At 32.3% G+C, this 21,341-nt stretch overlaps 1 protein-coding gene and 1 long non-coding RNA gene across 2 annotated transcripts; both read right to left on the reverse strand.

Annotated features, from left to right (window-relative positions):
• LOC109331033 (protein FLOWERING LOCUS T-like) lies at positions 1,272-4,735 on the reverse strand. Its single transcript, XM_019565316.1, has 4 exons — positions 4,370-4,735; positions 3,468-3,529; positions 3,209-3,249; positions 1,272-1,505 (listed from the first exon to the last, which is right to left on the reverse strand). Exons 1-4 carry the CDS (start codon positions 4,568-4,570, stop codon positions 1,282-1,284), a joined length of 528 nt encoding a protein of 175 aa, XP_019420861.1. The 5' UTR covers positions 4,571-4,735; the 3' UTR covers positions 1,272-1,281.
• Positions 18,779-20,768, reverse strand: LOC109330769. Its single transcript, XR_002105715.1, has 3 exons — positions 20,607-20,768; positions 19,267-19,397; positions 18,779-18,943 (listed from the first exon to the last, which is right to left on the reverse strand). It is a non-coding gene; the product is annotated as an uncharacterized LOC109330769 (long non-coding RNA).

Consider the following 21,341-nt stretch of genomic DNA (forward strand, 5'->3'; position numbering starts at 1 on the left):
ATATAAAGGGGATAGAGTTACTTGGAAATGTGTTTTCCAAGAGTAGAAGTATTAGTGAGTGTGTAAGGTACATAGAGATCTCGGGGTGAGATATTATAATTACAACTCCTAATATTTAGTGGAAAATCTCTTGTGCTGCAAGAGTTCTGGACATAGCCTTTGGTGGACAAGAAAGCGAACCAGTATAAAATCCTTGTGTACTCTCTTCTCCCTTACCTCTTTGATTTATTCTTGTTTATTTTCTGCAATATTATCCGCTGCACTTTAACTCTTCATTTTGCAGAAAAAATGGTCATAATTTCTAGTCAACTAATTCACCCTCCCCCCCCCCTCTTAGTTGCAATCTCAGTCTTACATCCTTAACCTTCCTTTGCCACAATCCAAAATTACTAGTTCTATTGAACTTCCCCACCTCGAATTTGGCACCTGGGTTAAGAGTCATCTGATACAAATTGTTGGGAACAAGTGAACAATCAAATAGTAAAGAGTATAGAGACAAGAGAATAACACAAGAGATTTGGTAACGAGGTTCGGCCAATTGTGCCTACGTCCCCGAGAGCGTTGAACGACTACCACTATATATTATCAGAGAATTAAGATTAGTGTTTGACTATTCTTCTCCTTGTTACATTAGGTTTACATAACATAAATATATATAGCCCTCTACTCTAACCCCTTTACATCAGCTCAAGTCCATAACTTGTATTGCTGTTATCTAGAGATATGAGTCATTGCACAACATCGAGAATAGGTAGGGAATAACATGCCCCATCATGGGTGGAGTGCACGTGTAGTGAAGCTTGTTCCCAACTATGTTTTAGTCTAATGAAATTATAATATTTACTAAAAGATATTTGAGTAGTAAGAAATATATATGTTAAATTTTATTAAGTGTCAAAATTTTATTGGAATAAGATATAATTATAAATATGCTTTTAAGATAAATGATCTACATTCTTATGAGTCACCCATCAAAGCAATAACACATTTATTTTAAAGACTTTAACATTTATATGTATTAAGAATATAAGAAATTTTTATCTTTTCAATCATCTCATCCACCATTTATATGTCATTTATATATAAAAAGTATTACTTTTATGTAGGGGTTATAATGATTGATTCATAAATGATAAATGACATTAAAATATAAAAAGTTATTTTACTATACATATTAAAGTCTTATATAAAACTCTTAAAATACATATATATTAAAATCTTATTTAAACCTCGCATATATATATATATAGTTAAAGATATATAGGACTCTTTGAATAGGTTCTATTCTGATCTTCTTCCACCACAACCATGCTCTCTTTGGCAGTTGAAATAAGCAGCTGCAACAGGAACGAGATTGTTACTTTCAGCGAAGCTTCTGCTTTTAAAATTTTGACGCCATTGTGGAGTGATAACAGTGTCTCTGCCAAGTTGTTTGAATAATATCAAAACATTGCGATGAATCCCTGCTGAAGGTTCTGGCCTCTCATAAAACATAACCTCCTTCCCTGAAGTTTATTAAATATTAAATTCAAATTCTAATCTTTGCAATTTCATTCAAAATGTTCTAATTTTTTTAAAAATTGATATATATTTAATAGAATCAGACACCACATTGACTTCAACTAATTCGCAAATAATATACCAACTAATAAATAACACCCAAATGTTCTGACATCATATTTTCATTTAAAATCATATGGCGTTAGAATGAGTTCGTGTACTTATATTAAGACGTTTAAATCATTTATACATTTTTAAATTATTTATTGTTAATCATAAACTAAAAGTGAAAAAATGAATTTTAAAAGTATCATATTAAAGCAGTATAATTTTTATTTTATTTTTTATACGCAAAAACTTTTATGCTAAAAGGATTCATGAAAATTATACATTGGGGACTTTGAGACCAGATGGTTACACTTTTTTTCTCACTGCTCTGTCAACTAAGTTACATCCTCCTATCACATTTATATAATTTATTCAAATATTTGTGTTTTTATTTTATTTATAATTATTTTACTTTTTTAGTGTAATTACGGGTATTTTATCACTCTATAGATAAAGAACTAATATCTTTTAAAGATGGATGATTCGGTCCACAAAGACCATAATTGGGAATTGTTTGATGGTCTTTCTCTGAGGAAGAGGTGAAACATAATCAACTTAAATTCGTGTGTGACTACCTCTGCTCACAAATGTCACTCCTAAGAATTGAATTTTTGATACTTTTGTATTACTTTTTATATCCATCCTATGTTAATTATTTATTATATTGTTTCCTTTAGGAATTAATAGTAAGACAATATAATTTTCTATTTTCATATTTCATCCTTATTAAAAAGTTATGTTTTTATCTTACATTTTGTTCTTATCATTTCCAAAATTAATTTATCATTATTACTAATGATATATTTTATATACACTAAATTTTAGTCTATACCTATATAACTTTTATTTTAAGTTAGAATTAATCTATAATAATAAATTTATTAAATTTAAACCGAGTCTGGGAAAACATCCGTTAATTACAATAATATTTGTGATAGCAAATAACCGTTTAAATAGGCATGCTGGATTATAATTATGCATCTAAGTTTATCAAATTGCAACATAAAAATTAAGTATAGTTTTTTAGAAGGCATAATTAAATAAGTGCAATTTGATATACATATATTTATTTGAGTCTAAAGATAATAAATATATTTTATATACATTATTATGAAATAATAAAAATATATGTATAATACTCTTTTAACATTATTTTATTTTATTCAGCCCATTAACTATTAGCTAGTTGCTTCTCATCAAAGTTCTCACGTCAAGTCATTTTACTATTCAAGTCGGGAATAATATTGTAATATGAAGCTGAAGTACATCTTCTGTTTAGTTCATCGAAATATAATCCTAAAGTTTAACAATTTAAATTAATTTTTATTTTATAATAGTAGTATATTTCAATTATATTCAGTCATTTTTTCATTAATTAGCCATTATTTATTTCCATTTTATACTATTATATAAGAAACTCATGTGTACTAAAAAGTTGTCATACATTTTTATTTAAATATTATATTTTTATGTCAGTGTTAATTTTTTACATAAAAGTTGTCATATATTTTTAATGTGGGACTTCAGAAATACCCTCTAAAACACTTGCAGCATCATATGTATGTATACTGTATACAATACATGTAGAAATTGCACTTACCAAATACTGCACTTGTGGTAGCTGGAATATCAGTCACCATCCTGAAACTCCATTTAAAATAGAATAATTATAACAAATTAAGACTAATTAATTGGTCAACAAAACATTTATCAACTATTTGAACAAAAGCTAGGTATATAAGTTTAGAGATTTATGTGAAAGTCCTCACTAATTTCATTTCTCCATTTTAACTTTATTTACACCTTTGCTTATAACCAAGTAAATAGAGAAAGATGAACACAGAAGAAATATAACTTACCAGTGTAAGTATTCCTTCAAGAAAGGATTACTAGGGCTAGGTGCATCTGCATCCACCAGAACCTGAGACTCAAACATACAATATAAGTAAATTTTCTATCGAGTATTCGACAAGATAAGTACTACAAAAAATAAAGGAAAAACTAATATATAATAATATTTTTATCCTTTTATATTGTTATTCGTAGAATACAAGGGTTTCCATGTACTTCCAAAAATGATGATTGGTGAGATATTATTTTCTTGAATACATTGAGATATCAATATAGGAAATCCTTCCAAAAATATATATTTTCATAATCAAAAGTTTAGATTGGTGATACAAACTCATATTTTATTACCTAGATCATTCGACACAATCTTGTTCGAACTATAAATCCATATATATCATAGTGAGGCTAAGTTTGCATGGAATTTTTTTATGAGGAAGACTCATTTTTGTTAGGGAGTACATCTGCTGTCCCACAAATTATGTCATTGTATGTACCATCAGCCTATGATTGGTTGGAAAAATATTTTTAAGTTAAAAAATTAATAAATAATCATTTTTTGACCAATCACATCTTATGGTACATGCAGTGGTACAATTTGTGGGACAACCATTTTTGTTAAGAGGAATTAATCATATACTACCTAAAACAACTACCCATTTCTTAACTAACCTAATCTAATATTTACTACTCACAGGTTATAAAGAGATATCAACAATGTGTTGGTCTAGTGGTGTAAGATCACACTAAATTCTTAGGAAGACTAAAAGGTCAAAGATTCGATTTCTGCGATCAACACTTATTGAAGGGGCAACCATGCATCCCGAAATGGATTGGTTCCTTATCAAAAAGTGAGGGATACCCTTGGTAGTAGTACCAAAAAAAGTTACAAAAAAATTCTCCATAAACTTACCAGTGTGTAAAAGGTCCTGAGGTCTTCACCACCAACAGAAACTCTTGGGCGTTTAACAAGGTGAGAGGGCCTGAGTTCACAACCATTGCTAATCTCTCTGTTATTGATGAAAACCAAAAGAGAAACTGAGCTTGTAAAAGAGTACAGGATATCTTCTATTACACCCCCAAGAACAAGAGGGTTTTCATCATCATGTGCCATGATGTTTAAGTTCAACCACCTAACTTGTTTGGAAATATGCTTATGTGTTCATCTTTATATGTACTTTGCTCCTCATCTAGCATCTTCTTTTGTTTTAACTGTCACATCAATTGGTTCTGCATATATTACAGAAAACAAAGCAAATAAATATCTGATACTGTTTGAGTGGTTAAAGTACTTTAAAGATGGGCGTTGTTTATTTAAGAAAAAAATCATATATTATTTCTACACATTATCATATACAGTAAGAAAAGTATTTATAAAATAGTATTTATTTATTAATGATTCACTTATAAATAATTTATTAATGATATACCATTCTTCGAATTCTCGTTACATAAAAGGTCATGGCTTTTAGCATTCCAAAATGTCTATTCATACTTTCATGAGACAAGAATATTTATGAGTATCAATATATAGCCTCATTCATTTGACAAACCACACTAAACTTCACAACTTATTGATGGACAATTGTTTGTCGTTACTATTTTATTGTGGATGAGACTTTATTCTCAATCTCATTTATTTTAATTATTAAACTATTTTATAATTTTTTTTTTTGTTGATGCCACCCGAGCTCACAACTTATTATATTCATTCTTTAAGTTTTTATTCTTCACCATCATATCACCTTATCACTTACTAAACTATATTTATTTATCTAACTTTTCATGTTTTATCTTTAGGCATCTATAAAAAACTAATCTAAAAACCAAATAACAACTTAGAATTATTACAATTTTTGTTATCAAAATAACAATATCACAACCTATCGAAATTCATGTTAAATATAGATCACTCACTTAAATTTTTAAGATCCTTTAATTTAATATTTTAGTTATAATCGTATCCATATGTGGTCACTGTTACATAACGTATGAATATAATAAAATAATATAATATCTATGCACTTACAATATAAAGACTTATACATATTTAATACATGATCCATCATTAATTTGTATAAATTTTATTTAAGAGTTAATAATAATTAAAAATAATAATAAATAATACATTAAAGTATAATAAACATTTACAGTGCATACATCTTTTTTCTCATAATAAAATATAAGATATTAAACCAGGCCAGCTAGATGGCTCAACTCTTTGCATTGTGGCTTTGTGGGTTGACTCATCAAACCAAATAATTTCAGGGTTGGTCTCTAAGTTAAGCCCTACTAATATCAAACTCATGTTTTTGAAACTCAATCATTATTTATAGTATTAGGTTAATCAGGTTTAACATATTTTAAGAGGTACACATTTCTTGTTCCACAATAAATATCATTTCATGTGTCATGAACTTATGATTGCTTGAAAACAATATTGAAGTTAAAACTTAATTATTAAATATTTTTTGACCAATCATATCTTATAACAAATGAAGTGACACAAATTATAGAACATATGCTCTCGCCATTTTTACACAACTAGCTACTACTTGCAAATCTAGCAAAGAGCCATTTATAATGACCCATTTATTCTAATAAGTTCATCAATTGTTCACAAATCAGTGAATTCATTAATCAACGTCCTAACAACAACTTAGTAAAGTAACCAACTATAATGACTTTTTAGACTTTATTCTAATAATTTCAGTTAATAAAGATCAATCACAAATCAGTAGAATTCATAAACCACTATAATGCTTAATCTTGCGCAAGATTACAAGTTCAACAAATAATAATAACAACAGAAACAGAAAATAATAATTTTAAGTTGATGGAATTAATATTAACCTTGGCATCATAGATAAGGCAACTCAAAAATGCATGTTGAACCAATGATAATATATAAAAGGACATTATCATATCCTCCTGCAATTTCCTACTATAAATCCTCTAATAGTATATAAAGAAGATATTATTAGATGTTTTTGTATTATCAAGATATTAGATGCAATTATTCTGATATTATTAGATGCGTTTTTTTATTTAGTATTAGGAGAATTTGTAAGTAAAAGTTATGAGTATAGAAGAAAAACTGTGTAAGGAATACAAATTGAGTAACTCAACTTTGAAAATCAAAATCCACCATTTTTCTAAATATTAAATGCATCAGTTTCAAGTACAAATTTGTATTTTTTGCTTCTTTAAACAATGACATAAAGGTATTTGTTAATATTAATTTCTTATATAGTAACAACAGTGCAGAATAGAGAACTAGAAGTTTATAAAATTTAAAATTTAACCTTGGCGATGTTGGGTTGATTAATCTGTATATTCTTTCCCAAGGAAGCAACTTCAGCCTCCATTCTTTGAAATATTTCACTTGGGTGCTGCAATTTAACTCTTCATTAAGTAAATAATCACAATAACTATGCCAGTAAATGCAGATAAGGTAATCCCTAACTGTACCAAAATAATAACCAACCAAACATAGACACATAATATTTAATAAGAGTTTAAAATTTATGCACGGGCAGTGTAAAGTTTTTTACGCTGTCAGCACATCATCTATCATTGATTTGTATTACTTTTATTTGAGAGTCAATAGTGGTTAACAAATCAATGATAGATGATTTACTGAAAGTGTAAAAACACTTATAATGTCAGTATATACATATTAAACCGATTTAATAATATACACTGCTATATGACAAACACCACTAGGATCAGATGAATATTAAGAGACAAAAACCATCATCCAAGTTATTATTATTCTTACCAATTCGAACCCAGTCGGTGTTATGAGTCAGGAATGGAATAATCTAAACGAAATGCCTCTCTGCCAATTAAGATAAGTTAAGGAATGATCGGTTTTCATGCTATCTGAATCTTGATACAATCTTAGACAACGAGAGGATATTATATAAGATATATGTATATTTCACGATAACAAGATCCTCTCTGTTAATTGAGAGGCAAGTGATTGGTTTTACTTATATTTTTAATGGCAAAAATATAATTTCATAGTAAATAAAATAATAAAAGTGTTGTTACATGTTGACTTTGTGTGTTATTGTGTGACATTTGCCTCTCTATTAATGGAGAAAGTCCTTACTCATTTCAAAATTACATATATGCTAGAATACATATAGTTTGTAATATATATTTGAAAGGATCATAGAACCATTACCTTAAAGGTTGTGGTTCAAGACGTAGTGTCTCACTTGTAACTCTTCAATCTTCCTATGTCAGATATTAATAAGACTCTCCGGTGGTTGGAGGCTCCCTAATTGAGGTCAGGTCCAACAAATGAGATCATAGCCAATAGTTCAACTGAGACATGGTGATGGACTTTAGGGGGAGCAGGCCAATAAGTTTGTCATACCCAACTAGAGGGGAAGATTGTTAGGTTCATTCAAGTGTGAAGTCACATATTGGATATGAAGGGGTGAACGAAAAAGCTTATAAGTGGAAAAAGTTTACAGAACCATTGTCTTAAGGTTTTGGTACAAGACATGGCTCACTTGTGCCTCTTCATTCTTCCTATTCCTGATAGCAATGAGACTCTCTAGTATTTGGAGGCTCCTCGATCACAGTCTGGTCCAACAAGTAGGATCAAAAATGATATTTTGGCCAAGACATTGTGGAGTTAATAAGGAGCAGACCACTAAGTCTGTAGTACCCACACTTGAGGGGATGTTAGCTTAATTTATTTGTATTTCAAATTATATTGCATAAGATATTGTTTGTTCATTTCAACTATCATTTTAGCTAACAATTACATAACACAAACCAACACAAGTCAAATTCACAAACTCGGCAAAAGTCTAGTATGATGAAAATGAAATAATGTTAAAATCTCAATCGAATGTTCTTGTATCAGATATGATGGGCCTCCTATTACGAAGGTGTATCGGAGAAAAAGAAAGGATGATCAGGGTAAAATGGGAACAATGGGAAAAGAGTTTGTTGCACATGCCTCTAACCAACAAGACACGTGGCAAACGGTGAATGGTGGATCAGATCCTAGAATCACATGAGGTGAATATGAGGCAATCATTTGGTGGAAGGAGTGACCTTTGTCGCTAGAAATCAAGGGACTATTCCCATAGTACTTGGCTATGTCTTTTTCAGCACTTAACTATAATAAGAAATTCCATGTACATTGCAATCTTGCAATTCTGAAAACTGAATTAATATATTGTTTTGTGCTTTTGTTGTGTGTTCATTCCATTCCTTGAACCTAACTAACTAGTACCTATCAAATTGGTATCAAATCTCCCGATTCTAGGAGCATGTGGATGGTATCAACAAGGATGGATAATAGACTCGATAATATGGAAAGAAGGTTGGAGAGAATGCAATCATCACTGCAAGAAGCCTTTCGGCTACAAATGGAGACTTTGATGAAGACGGTCACTAGTCATCTAGAAGAGGCAGTAGGTGAGATTAGAGAGATGGTAAGAGAAGGAGTAGGAGAAAACAACAATCGGGGAGATAGGGGTCGTAGGGGAGGGTCACGAGGGGATGATGAGATGAGAAGAGATGAAAGAGTTAAAAGGGTGGAGGTACCTTATTTCACAGGCAACGACCCCCATGGATGGGTGTATAGAGCAGAGTGATATTTTGAAGTTAATCGTATTCCAGAGGATGAGAATGTTGACATGACGGTGGTCTGTTTGGAAGGGAAGGCGTTGAATTGGTACCAATGGTGAAAATCACGAATGGTAGTGACAGTGCGGTGGCCAATGTTTCGGCAAGCTCTAATGAGTCATTTTCAAACTGTTGCATCGGACAATCCTTTTGAGACCTTGATGGGGTTGAGACAAATGGGGACCATCATGGAATATCGGGAGTAGTTTGAGTTATGAATGGGTTGAAGAAGGAGATTAAGGTGAAAGTGAGAATGATGAGTTCTTGGGACCTCCATGAATTGGTGGAAATGACACATAAGGTGGAAGAGAGGAATAGGGTATTGGGTTGGTCACCCGAGTATTTGACCCGAGGAAGTTGGCATATCTTTAAACACGATGCACAAAGGGGGAATTAGCTTCAAGGAAGGTGAAAACTCATTTGTGAGTAAGCGCGGAACATGATTCAAAATGCTAACAAAAGAAGAAGAGAATGAGAAGAGGAGGCAAAATCTTCGTTTTAGGTGCGATGAAAGGTATTTTCTGGGCCATGAGTGCCGCAACAAACAGATCCATGTTATTTTTGTTGGGCCAAGAAGAAGAATAGGAAGAGGAATAGAGGGACGAGGATTGGGGGGAACAAGCACAAGAGGGGATCAATTTGCAATTGAATGTTAGTAGCATTGCCGGAATGACATCGAAGAACTTCCTCAAGCTTTGGGGGACAATGAAGGGCCGAAAAGTCATAGTAATGTTGGACTCTGGTGCTTCCCACAATTTTTTGGCTCCAGGAATAGTAGAGGAGTTGTAGATACCTAGCGAAAATACACAATGTTATTTTGTGGAGGTGGAAAATGGTAAATGACTAGGAAGCCAAAAAGTTTGCAGGGGTGTCGAATTACAACTTCCCACTTTGAAAGTTGTTCAAGATTTTTATCTATTTGAGTTGGTAGGAGTGGACGTCATTCCGGGGTTCGAGTGGTTGAAGAGTTTGGATAAATTTAGTGCCGACTTGTGGCGATACTTGCTGGAGATTCAGGAAAATGGGAAGGTTTTTGAAGTACGTGGGGACCCTACTCTTTCCAGAACTATGGCGTCAGTGAAGGAAGTGATGAAGGAGATGCGTAATGAAGCAGAAGCGTATTATGTTGAGTTGTTGAGTTTGGGATGATGAGTGTCATGTGTTCTCCGTCAGTGAATTTTCCTAGTGACATCCAACCAATCATCGAAGAATTTGGGGATATTTTTCAAGCACACACCGGGCAGCAATCTACCAAACAGTGTGACCATGCTATTGTTTTAAGGGAAGGAACAAAGATCCCACATATTCGTCCCTATAGGCATCCACATAGCCACAAGGAAGAGATTGAGAAGTTTATGAAGGAAATGTTGGCGGCGGGAATGATTAGACCCAATGTTAGCCCTTTTTCGAGTCCTTTGATTTTAGTGTAGAAAAAAGATGGCGGATGGAGATTCTATGTCGATAATAGGGCTCTCAACAAGGTTATTGTGCCTAAAAAGTTCCCAATTCCTATAATTGATGAACTTTTGGATGAGTTGGGTGGAGCCACACTTTTTTCTAAGTTGGATTTGAAATCTGGGCATTACCAGATTCGAAAGAAGGAGGAAGACATTCCTAAAACTGCTTTTCGAACTGATGAAGGATATTATGAGTATGTAGTAATGTCGTTTGGGCTTACTAATGCCCCCTCATCTCTGGACAAGGGATCCAAGCTAACCTAGACAAGATTTCAGCAATGACACAATGACCATCTCCTAAAGACATTCACAGTTTGAGGGGATTTTTGGGACTCACCAGATACTACCGACGGTTTATAAGGGATTATGGGGTGATTGCTAAGCCTCTGACACAACTTTTGAAGAAAAACAAGTTTCACTGGTCACAAGAAGCTTAGGAAGCCTTTGAGAAGTTGAAGGCTACTATGGAAAAATTACCCACTCTAGCCTTGCCAGATTTCAATATGCTTTTTGAGATTCGGTTTCGGAATTTGAGCTGTGCTTATGCAGCAAGGACAACCTCTTGCTTTTGTTAGTCAGGCGTTGTCAGAAAGGGTAAAATTAAAATCAGTTTAAGAACGAAAATTGACGGTGATAGTTTTCGCAATTCAAAAGTGTCGACAATGTTTATTGGGATACCACTTCATTATTCATATCGACAAGAGTTTTAAATTCTTACTTGATCAAAGGGTGTTAGGGGGTGATCAATTGAAATGGGTAACCAAGTTGTTGGGTTTCAATTATGAAATTCAATACAAACCCGGATCGGAAAATCGGTGGCGGATGCTTTATCCAGAGTGATGGAATACAAGTCGATCTCAATGGTTACTAGCATGGATTTGGTGGAGTTGGCAGAGGAGATTCTACATGACCCACAAATGCAGCAAATTATGCAAGAATTGGTTAAAAATCCCAAATCTCACCCATTGTACTCAATTACAAAAGGTTGTTTATGGTACGAAGGGAGGTTGGTGTTGCCAAACAAGCCAGCCCGCATTCCTCTCCTACTTGCTGAATTTCATGTTTCTTTGTGGGGTGGTCATTCCCGGGTAACCAAGACGTATAAGCGCCTTGATATGGTTTTTCATTGGCTGGTATGCGTCGGGATATAGAGAAATTTGTGGTTGATTGTATCACCTGCCAACACAATAAATATCAAGCCTTGCGGCCAACGGGACTCCTCCAACCTCTTCCAATCCCTAACCATGTTTGGGAGGATGTTTCGATGGATTTTATTAGTAGGCTATCGAAGTCCAACGGGGCAGACACATTCTTCGTGCTCGTCGATCGTCTTAGTAAGTATGAGCATTTTATTCCATTACATCACCCTATTACTTCTAAGGATGTGGCTCATGCATTTGTAAATGAGATTATTCGGTTGCATGGTTTCCCCGTCTCGATTGTATCTAATCGTGATCAGGTTTTTATGAGTCTATTTTGGAAGGAATTATTTCGTTTAGCTGGTACGAAACTACGATTTAGCTCTACATATCACTGCAAACTGATAGTTAGATGGAGGTCATCAATAGAACGCTAGAGACATACTTGCGCTATTTTTGTGATTGAGAACCCTAAACAGTGGGTGAAATGGTTGGCTTGGGCTGAACTGTGGTTTAATTGTTCCTATAATGCTTCTATATTTGTCCTATTAAGGTCTTGTATGGACAACATCCACCTTCGATTATTCCTTTTCGAAGTGAGAGCACTTCTGTGGCAGTAGTGGACAGTTTGCTTCGGGAAAGAGACAGCATTCTGGATGAGCTCAAGGCCAATTTGGCAAAGGCTCAACAACGAATGTGTTTCCAGGTCGACAAGAAGAGGAGAGAAGTTGAATTTAAGGTAGGGGACTTCGTGTTTGTAAAAGCTCAACCCTACAAGCTTCATTCACTTACTCAAAAGGTCAATGAGAAGTTAAGTCCTCGTTTTTATTGTCTTTTTGTGGTTTTGGAAAGGATTGGGACCGTGGCCTATAAATTGCAGCTACTGGATTACTCACGAATACACTCGTTTTCCATGTTTCTTAACTCAAAACAACCCCTCATGCTAGTGTTTCTTGTCAACAGTTGCCAGTAGAATTGATGGAGGATTGGGAACTGATTGTGGTCTTAGAACAAGTATTGGCAAGTCGCCAGTTGTTAAATGGCAAAACTAAAGTTTTAATTAAGTGGGCTACTTTTCTTGACCATGACAATACTTGGGAGGATTTTGAGTTATTTCGGGCGACTTTTCCAGATTTCTACCTTGAGGACAATGTGCTACTCATTAGGGAGGGTATTTATTGGCCTCTTATTACGAAGGTGTATTAGAGAAAAATAAAGGATGGTCAGGGTAAAATGGGAACAAGGGGGAAAAACTTTGTTGCACATGTCTCTAACCAACAAGACACTTGGCAGGCGGTGAATGGTGGATTAGATCCTAGAATCACAGGAGGTGAATATGAGGCAATCATTTGGTGGAAGGAGTGACCTCTGTCACTAGGAATCAAGGGACTATTATTTCTTTTTCTACACTTAACTATAATAAGAAATTCCATGTACATTGCAATCTTGATATTCTGAATACTGAATTAATATAATGTTATGTGCTTCTACTGTGTATTCATTCCATTCCTTTAACCTAACTAACTGGTACCTATCAATCTAGTATGATGAAAATGAAATAATGTTAAAATCTCAATCGAATGTTCTTGTATGCTTGGTTACCATAATAAGATCATCAGATTTGTAATATTTATCTTTCATGAGGATAAATATTTGTTTTGGGAACAAACTCTATCAAATATTAAAAAAGGAATAGAAAGTTTGAAAGTATCCATAGTTGAAATTTTATTTAAGCAAAATCCTCAAGATTTCATCATAATATAAGGGGAGCTTTAATTATTAATATATTTGATACACTTTTGATGGTAAGGTACGGCATATAAGGTGAATACCAATTTTAAGCATGAAAAATATTTTTATTCAAATTTTCTAATATCAGAATTCTTAATCAAATAAACATTTATCAATAGAAAGTAAAGATGACTAATCTTTATCGCGTTATAGGAAAAAAAAGTTATATAACATATTAAATTAATTAAATCTATTTTTTTTAGAAAGTAAACAGACTCATGAACATATTATTATAGAAAAATGAAAATGTTTAACTTTCCACAAAAATAAAATCACATAACTACGTATTCATAGATAATTACAATTGTGAAAACAAATTCAGTTTTTATAACTGCAAGACAACAATATAGTTAGAAATAAATTAAACTTTCATTGTGTGTCGTTAATAAAATCAGTAAATTTAAGGAGTCAAGCTCCAAATATGAAAATATGCTTTAGCCAATATGCCATTTTTTTATTTCTTTATCTTATATGAAATAATGAAAATAATTTTTAAATATGCATTTGTTTCGGTTCAAGCAGTTTCTAAATCTCTAGACCCACGAACCACACTGATCTTAAATGGTTAATTCAAAAAAGAACTGAACCACTTTTTTCGGATCAGTTAGATCCTAATGATTTTACAGTTAAAACTGAAACCACTAACACCCCAAGTTTAAGCTTCTTAGGTATATCATACAAAACCAAGGAAAAATAAATGATGATATAAATCATACCATTTGATCAGACGAAATGAAAGAATAACATGTGTTATTTATAATAAAAAATATCACCCAACCGAAAAAAAAAGTTTACCTAACAAATATAAGAATTGCAATGTTTTACAACATGGCATGTTGGGTGATATAAATCAACAAGATAATAAATCCGATGTAATAGATATGAGAATAAATGTAAACATATTAAACAAGATACGAATAATAATAAATACATTAGAAGAAAAAGTCAGGAGTAGCTACCATAGATAAGATGGTAGAGTTTCTTCATTTGTTTTGACATATGTGGAAAAGATCTATAATAAAATCAACAAAGAAAATAAATCAGATGAAATGAATCCAAATGTATAGAGACATAAAGATATTGAGGACCAAGAAAAACTAAAACATAACCATAATAAACACATCTTAATAATGCCTTAATTATTATTGTTGTAAGAATATAAAGCTCATATAATAAGAATAGTGTATTAAAAAAAGTATGGATCAACTTACTAACCACAAAGTAAATGTAGTGCAAGAACACTTAGTTTTTCATTTATATAATAATGTGATAGTCAAATACATGTTATTGTCTTCTACAAAAGTTTATCCTAAGGACTAGCATAAGTTTTTTTTTTTGATGAGAAGCAGCAGAAAATAAATTGTGTTTATTGTTGGTTTCAATTCTGATTTTTCCCTCACTTGAATCTAGATATTTTCCTCTTACACATTAGTAATAATCTCACACCTAAGACTCTAAAGACTTTGCAACATATATATTTTTGATCACTAGATCTCAACTTAAGATCCTTAAAATTTTAGTCTTTGTATATTATCATGTGTTTTTAGAGAAAAAAATGTATGCACTGATAATGTAACAGTTTTATACGTTGTTAGTCCATCATCCGTCATTCATTTTTAACCATCATTGACTCCTCAAAAAAGTAATACAAATGAATGATGAATGATATAATAATTATGTATACATCTTTATACTAATAATGTGTTCCTCTTAAATAAAATACATGAACTATAAATATGTATGTGATCCCTCACAAGGAGTGAAATGTATAAGACTCACTAGGGTCTTAAGCAAGAATATAAAAAAATGAACAATCCAAACTTAAAACTTCATATAACACTCATAGTCTTTAAATTAATAATTTACTTAAGACTCTAATCAAAAACTCAATTAACATTCCCTTCTCTTTCCTCCTCCATCATTTCTCTTCATTTCTCTCTAGGTCTCTATTGATGAATGTTAAAGTTTTTCCAACCATGTATGTCAAACTAAAATACTAAATAATACCAAATAAATCATCTTGCATAGTGTAAACCATTCAAACTAGGACCAGGCTACAATACCACTGCAATACCCCATTAGTAATAACATCCACACCTTCTACGATGTCATCATTACGAATAGAGATATTTTATCTCAGATCTTGTCTCATATGTTATCGATAATAATGAAACAAAACAACAATACTAATAAATGTTTCAAAATTTTAATTTACGTAATATATTTTCATTGTTACGGGACATATGAGATAGAGACTAGGACATGAGATCTTTGTTCCACCACTGAAATTGTAATTTCGTGACTTCAGGGTTGAATGATTTTAGGATTTTAATTTACGTAATATTATTCAATGATGAGAGGTTGACTTGTATGGTTACTTTTGATAAATTGAGAGCAACGGAGGTTAAGAGAGAGAAATGAAAAACATGGCAAAGAAGGAGGGGAGAGAGAGAATGCAAAGTTAATAATGAGTTTTAAACGAAACTTGATGTTATGATCAACATGTTTCACGAAACAAAATATGCATGATCAAAATGTTAAACTTAGAATAAAATACAGGACAATTTTACCTATTTTGCCCTAATTTATTCATAACTCATAAAGAGATAAAACATCACAAAATTCGATTAAGAATTTAGCATATTTTTCCCACCAATAAAAGAGTCACTTTTACTAGCATCTGTCACCAAACTATAAACAAACATGTATTAGCATCTATTACTTGCATATATCTTTTATTCTATAATAATTGGTGTTAACTCTTGACCCGAAATAAAATGTGAAAGTTATGTTAAGCAGATGATAATTAGCATAAAATTTTATTGAATTTCTATAATATAGATTAATGATATGATAATTTTAGGTCGTAAGTATAGTGTTAAAAGAACAAAAATCACTATATCGCCGCCTCGAAGAAGTAAAAAAAGCAAGAGTTCCAAGAATATAGAGAAAAGTTTAAGATAGAGTCTCAAGAATCAAATGATGGAAATTGAAGGGAGATAAATAAGGGAACTTCAATCAAAGAATTTTGGGAGGTACAAAAAAGAACTAACAATATAAGGGAGGAGATGACCAAAAGAATTTGGAAGATAGCAAATGAGATATTATGTGAATCAAGAAGTTTTGGATCAAAGGGTAAAGAAATATGGTGGTGCAACAAAAGTGTTCATGACAAAGTTAAGGTAAAAATGAAATGTTATAAAGCATGGTACTTGTCTACTAAAATTACTGAAACTTGAGAAAAATATAAAGTAACTAAGAAGGAGACTAAGAAAGGATGAACATAGTGAAATACAAAACGTGTGATGGGTTATAAAAATCTCAAAATAACAAGAGATGAGGAAGAAGTGTCTAAGTTTACAAAGTATAGGAAAAGAAGGACAAGAGACTTGGACCAAGTGAAAAACATTAAAACTGAAAAGATATTGTGAATGACAACGATATTATGGAAAGATAAAAAGATATTGTGAATAACAACGATATTAAAGATGGATGGACATCATTTCATGCTTTCTCAACAACTAAATACCAAAGATGGTAAAAACTTTATCTTTTATCGTAGAATTCAGAAGTTGGAAGTAAAAAACTTAAAAAGAATGGAGAATGAGAAAGTGGTTGGACCATATAAAATACTTATTGAGTCCTGAAAGGCTCTAGAGGAGCAGGGCCAAAGTTGTTTAATGAGTTCATGAGATTTAAGAAGATTTCAAATGAGTGGAGAAGATTTCTATTAATTCCTATTTATAAGAACAAGTGCGGCAAACAAAATTGTACTAACCATAAGGAGATTAAGTCATTAGTCATACTATGAAGCTAAGTGAAATGATAATTAAGTAGAAGTCGACCATGAAGGCTATATATTTCTACAACAACTGATGGGGATATACATAAGGAAACAAAGGGATTCACACATGGTTTCTATTGATTTGGAGAAGACATATGATAAGGTGCATAGAGAGATCATACCATACAATAAGACACTAGATTTAAGTATCTTGGATCTATCATACAACATGGTGGGAAAATTGAAGGATATTTAAACCATAGGATTCTATCGGAGTAAATGAAATGGTATAGTGCTTTAGGCATCATATGTGTTAGAAAGATACTACTTGAGCTTAGGAAGAAGTTTTACCGCACAACTATAAGACCCACATTGTTATATGGGATTGAATGATTGTTGGACCAGACTGCTACTGGGGAGCCTCGAACTACCGGTGAGTTCCATTCTTACATGGGTATGGGAAGAGTGAAGAGTCATAAGTGAGACACCACGTCTTGAACCAAAACCTTAAGGCATTAGTTCCATGGGTCTTTCCTTCTTATAAACTCTTTCATTCCTCCCCGCATATCCAATGTGGGACTTCACACTTGAATAAACTCAACAATCTCCCCCTCAAGTGTGGGTACCACACACTTTCCGGTTCGCTCCCCCTTGAGTCCACTATATCCCAACTGAACCATCGGCTCTGATATCACTTGATGGACCAGACTGCGACCGGGGAGCCTCCAACCACCAGGGAGTTCCATTGTTACATGGGTATGGAAAGAGTGAAGAGTCACAAGTGAGACACCACGTCTTGAACCAAAACCTTAAGGCATTAGTTCCATGGGCCTTTCCTTCTTATAAACTCTTTCATTCTTCCCCGCATATCCAATGTGACACTTCACACTTGAATAAACCCAACAATGATGAATGATAAAATGTAACAAGAGAGTAAATTCCATATAACAGAAATGATAATACTACAACGTATGAGTAGACACAGTAAATAAAGTCAGATTAGAAATGGATACATTAAGGATAATGTATAAGTAACTCTTATTGTAGAAAAAATGACATCACGTCTTGAATGGTTTGAATATGTGGATGAGACCGTTATAAGCACTAGCTAGTAAAGACACTGAATCAAATGTATGTTAAGATCAAGAAAAATCATAGATGAAACCATTTAAAAAATTGACATCAATGTTTTATAAATAAACATAATTTATGATAAAGACTTATGATGTTATTTGATTCATAAGTATGACTATAGTGGTGTGTTGAAAAAAATTTGATAATAAATTTTGAAAAAAATTGACAACATGTTTGAAAATGCAAGTAATTGTAAAACAAAATGTCTCTTGGGGACTCATTTCGTATACAAAACTATGCATTACATACAAATCGCAATTGTCTATAATGGGCTGGCTCTAACCCACCCCATGGCCCATTATTTTAAACAGTTCATCAAGAAAATTTTGAATAACAAACAACATAAAAAACATTTTAAATAATAAGCAATTCACAATGATGACTTTTTATTAAGTGCGGTAAGCATTTATCAAAATACAAGACTTATAATTATAAGCCTACTTGTGCACAGTGTAATGAGAATCTGTGCTTAGCATAGTTTCTCCCATCCAATTTCAGAGCCAAGCATATAACACTGATGTTGTTCCCTGGAATAAAGTAGAAAATATATAAGAACAATTTTACAACTCATCATCCAAAGTTTTACTCTTCAGCAAAACTGCTTTTTGTTTGATGAGTTATTAATCATAACTCTACAGCAATTTTACAGATTCTCAAAATTGAACTTGGATTACAATATATGATGTCTTTAGATTTGTTTCCAGTTCGTCATACCAAAACAAAATCAGCACCTCTTACTAATACTGGTAATGTTAATCAAGTAACTAAATATATCATGAATTGAAATCGAAGAGCATTGAAAACATTTTTTTTATAGAAACAGAAAGTACCAGTTGCTCCAATTATTTACCTGAAGTTTCATGACAAGATCATCATGACTCTACAACACAGGTTTACTTGATCATTGTCTTTAGAACCACTCGGCCTTTAAGTCACTTCGGCGAAAAACAACGGTGCGATTTAAGAAGAGTAACAAGGCTTCTACAGTTTTCAAGAATTAACAAACTAATTCAGTTTGACAGATAACAGAGTATCGAAGGGGAAGAAGCCTATTGATCAAAAAAATTGCTACTTGATGAAACCATGTGAGTCATGTTCTAGTTAGCTTTCCTACTTGGTTCTATTTTGGTGGCATTTTCTATCCATTTTGGTCACATCTCAAATAAAAGAAGGTAAGAAATAGCACAACAAAATTATATCATGTTAACATTTGAATGTTCAAAGCATAACTTCATTTGTTTATAGATCAAACAAGGAAAGAAAACACATTTCCGTCAACAATTGACGATAGTTCAAAAACATATCCATCTAACTTGCTAAAATGAAGTTCATAAGAAAAATGGACTCCTTAATTTTCACCCTTGGTATGCACCTGGGTATGAGGAGAAGCAATCCAAAGTCTAACCATCAAAACACTTTCGCCAAACACACACTATGAAATCCCAAGTATGACTATAGTGGTGTGTTGAAGAACCGAAGGAAAGCATAATAATAAAAGAAGTCAACACTGCATAAGGCTCTTACCTAGGGAACGGGATCCTCTATCTCTTAAAAGTTATCGTCTCATATCTCATCTCAGACCAATCAGTGTTTGCCAACAAGTAAAAAATAACAACTCAGTTTAATTTTGTTTTATTAAAATAATATATTAACTCCACATGTCTAAATATAAGTGGAGCGGGACAGGAATAAGGACATCAAGTTGGGACAGATGATCTCATCCCTTACCTAATGGGTTATTGGGAGGCTAGATAGTGCAGCGGTACCCCTGACAAACGTAGAGAGTTACTTCGAGAGCCAGAGGAACCCACCTAATGAAGTCTAGGGATGGTAGATGATACAACCTTGCCCTCGCAGGTGAAAGATTATTTCCAAGATTTCTGTAACCTCTTGGTCACTAAGAGACAACCTTATTATTGCGTGGAAGCTCACCCTCTAAAGTAATAGAGTAAGAATAAGAACAATATATAGCACAAGAACAAAATGGTCTCATAAGTCTCCTACTACGCATAGAAAAACCTTTATGAGAAATGTGCAGTAAAACTATAAAAGCCTTGATCAACAAATCAAGAAAAATAAATGAACAAACCTAGAGTCAAGGTCTTTGCTCATCAAAGGTGTATAACATAAAAGGTAAAAAGCATTAATATGTTAAAGATAAAAATATGAAATTTCTGTTGAGGCACGAACCAAATAGTGGAGATTCTGCAGAAAGTGAAAAGCTTTAAAGAAAGGAAGGTGCATAGTGAGAAGGATGTGAAGTGGAATAAGAATTAGAACTTTCTATTTTAGGGGTTTCGTCTTGTTGGTCAGGAAAGGATATTTGTTTAAAGTGAACAACCTTCATCATTACGGGAGATATTTTTGGTTACATCATCACATAAGATAAGATGGCATGATTATATTTTTAGATGAAAAAATGTGAATACTCTGTATAAGTTTTATATATCGATTACATTATCAATTTTTATTTTTATTAACTCTTTAAAAAATTAATACAAATAAAAAATAAATTATATATTAATTGTATATATATAATTTTTAATTCAAAATTAAGAGTGAAATGTTTTATTTAATATAAAATTAATTTATGCATTAAGAATAGAGATGGCAAAACGGATCGTTATATTCCTACAAATACATGTAAAGATTTAAGTGGACACCATGTCCGCAATGTCTTAACCGATAAAACTTCATGCTCTGCCCGTTTAGGCGGCCAGCAATCATTGTTAAACAAAATAAAAAAATCATATATAAAATAAAAAGAATAAAGTAGTTGGAGAGAAAAAAAAAAGACTTTTATATTTCATATGAAGTTGAACAAATCTCATTAGATTATAAATTTTTAAACATTAAAAATCATATTATATCATAATTTATTTAATTTTTTTTTATTTTTTCTTAAATTATGTTTGCCAACTGCAT

This window comes from Lupinus angustifolius, chromosome LG17 (assembly GCF_001865875.1).
Source record: "Lupinus angustifolius cultivar Tanjil chromosome LG17, LupAngTanjil_v1.0, whole genome shotgun sequence".
Classification (NCBI taxonomy): domain Eukaryota; kingdom Viridiplantae; phylum Streptophyta; class Magnoliopsida; order Fabales; family Fabaceae; genus Lupinus; species Lupinus angustifolius.

Excerpts from the sequence above, each read along its gene's own strand:
- LOC109331033 (XM_019565316.1), bottom strand. The coding sequence starts at position 4,570 with ATGGCACATGATGATGAAAACCCTCTTGTTCTTGGGGGTGTAATAGAA. Across the intron at positions 3,530-4,369 it reads TCAGGACCTTTTACACACTG|GTTCTGGTGGATGCAGATGC; the intron begins GTAAGTTTATGG and ends TTTGAGTCTCAG. Across the intron at positions 3,250-3,467 it reads TTGAAGGAATACTTACACTG|GATGGTGACTGATATTCCAG; the intron begins GTAAGTTATATT and ends ATGGAGTTTCAG.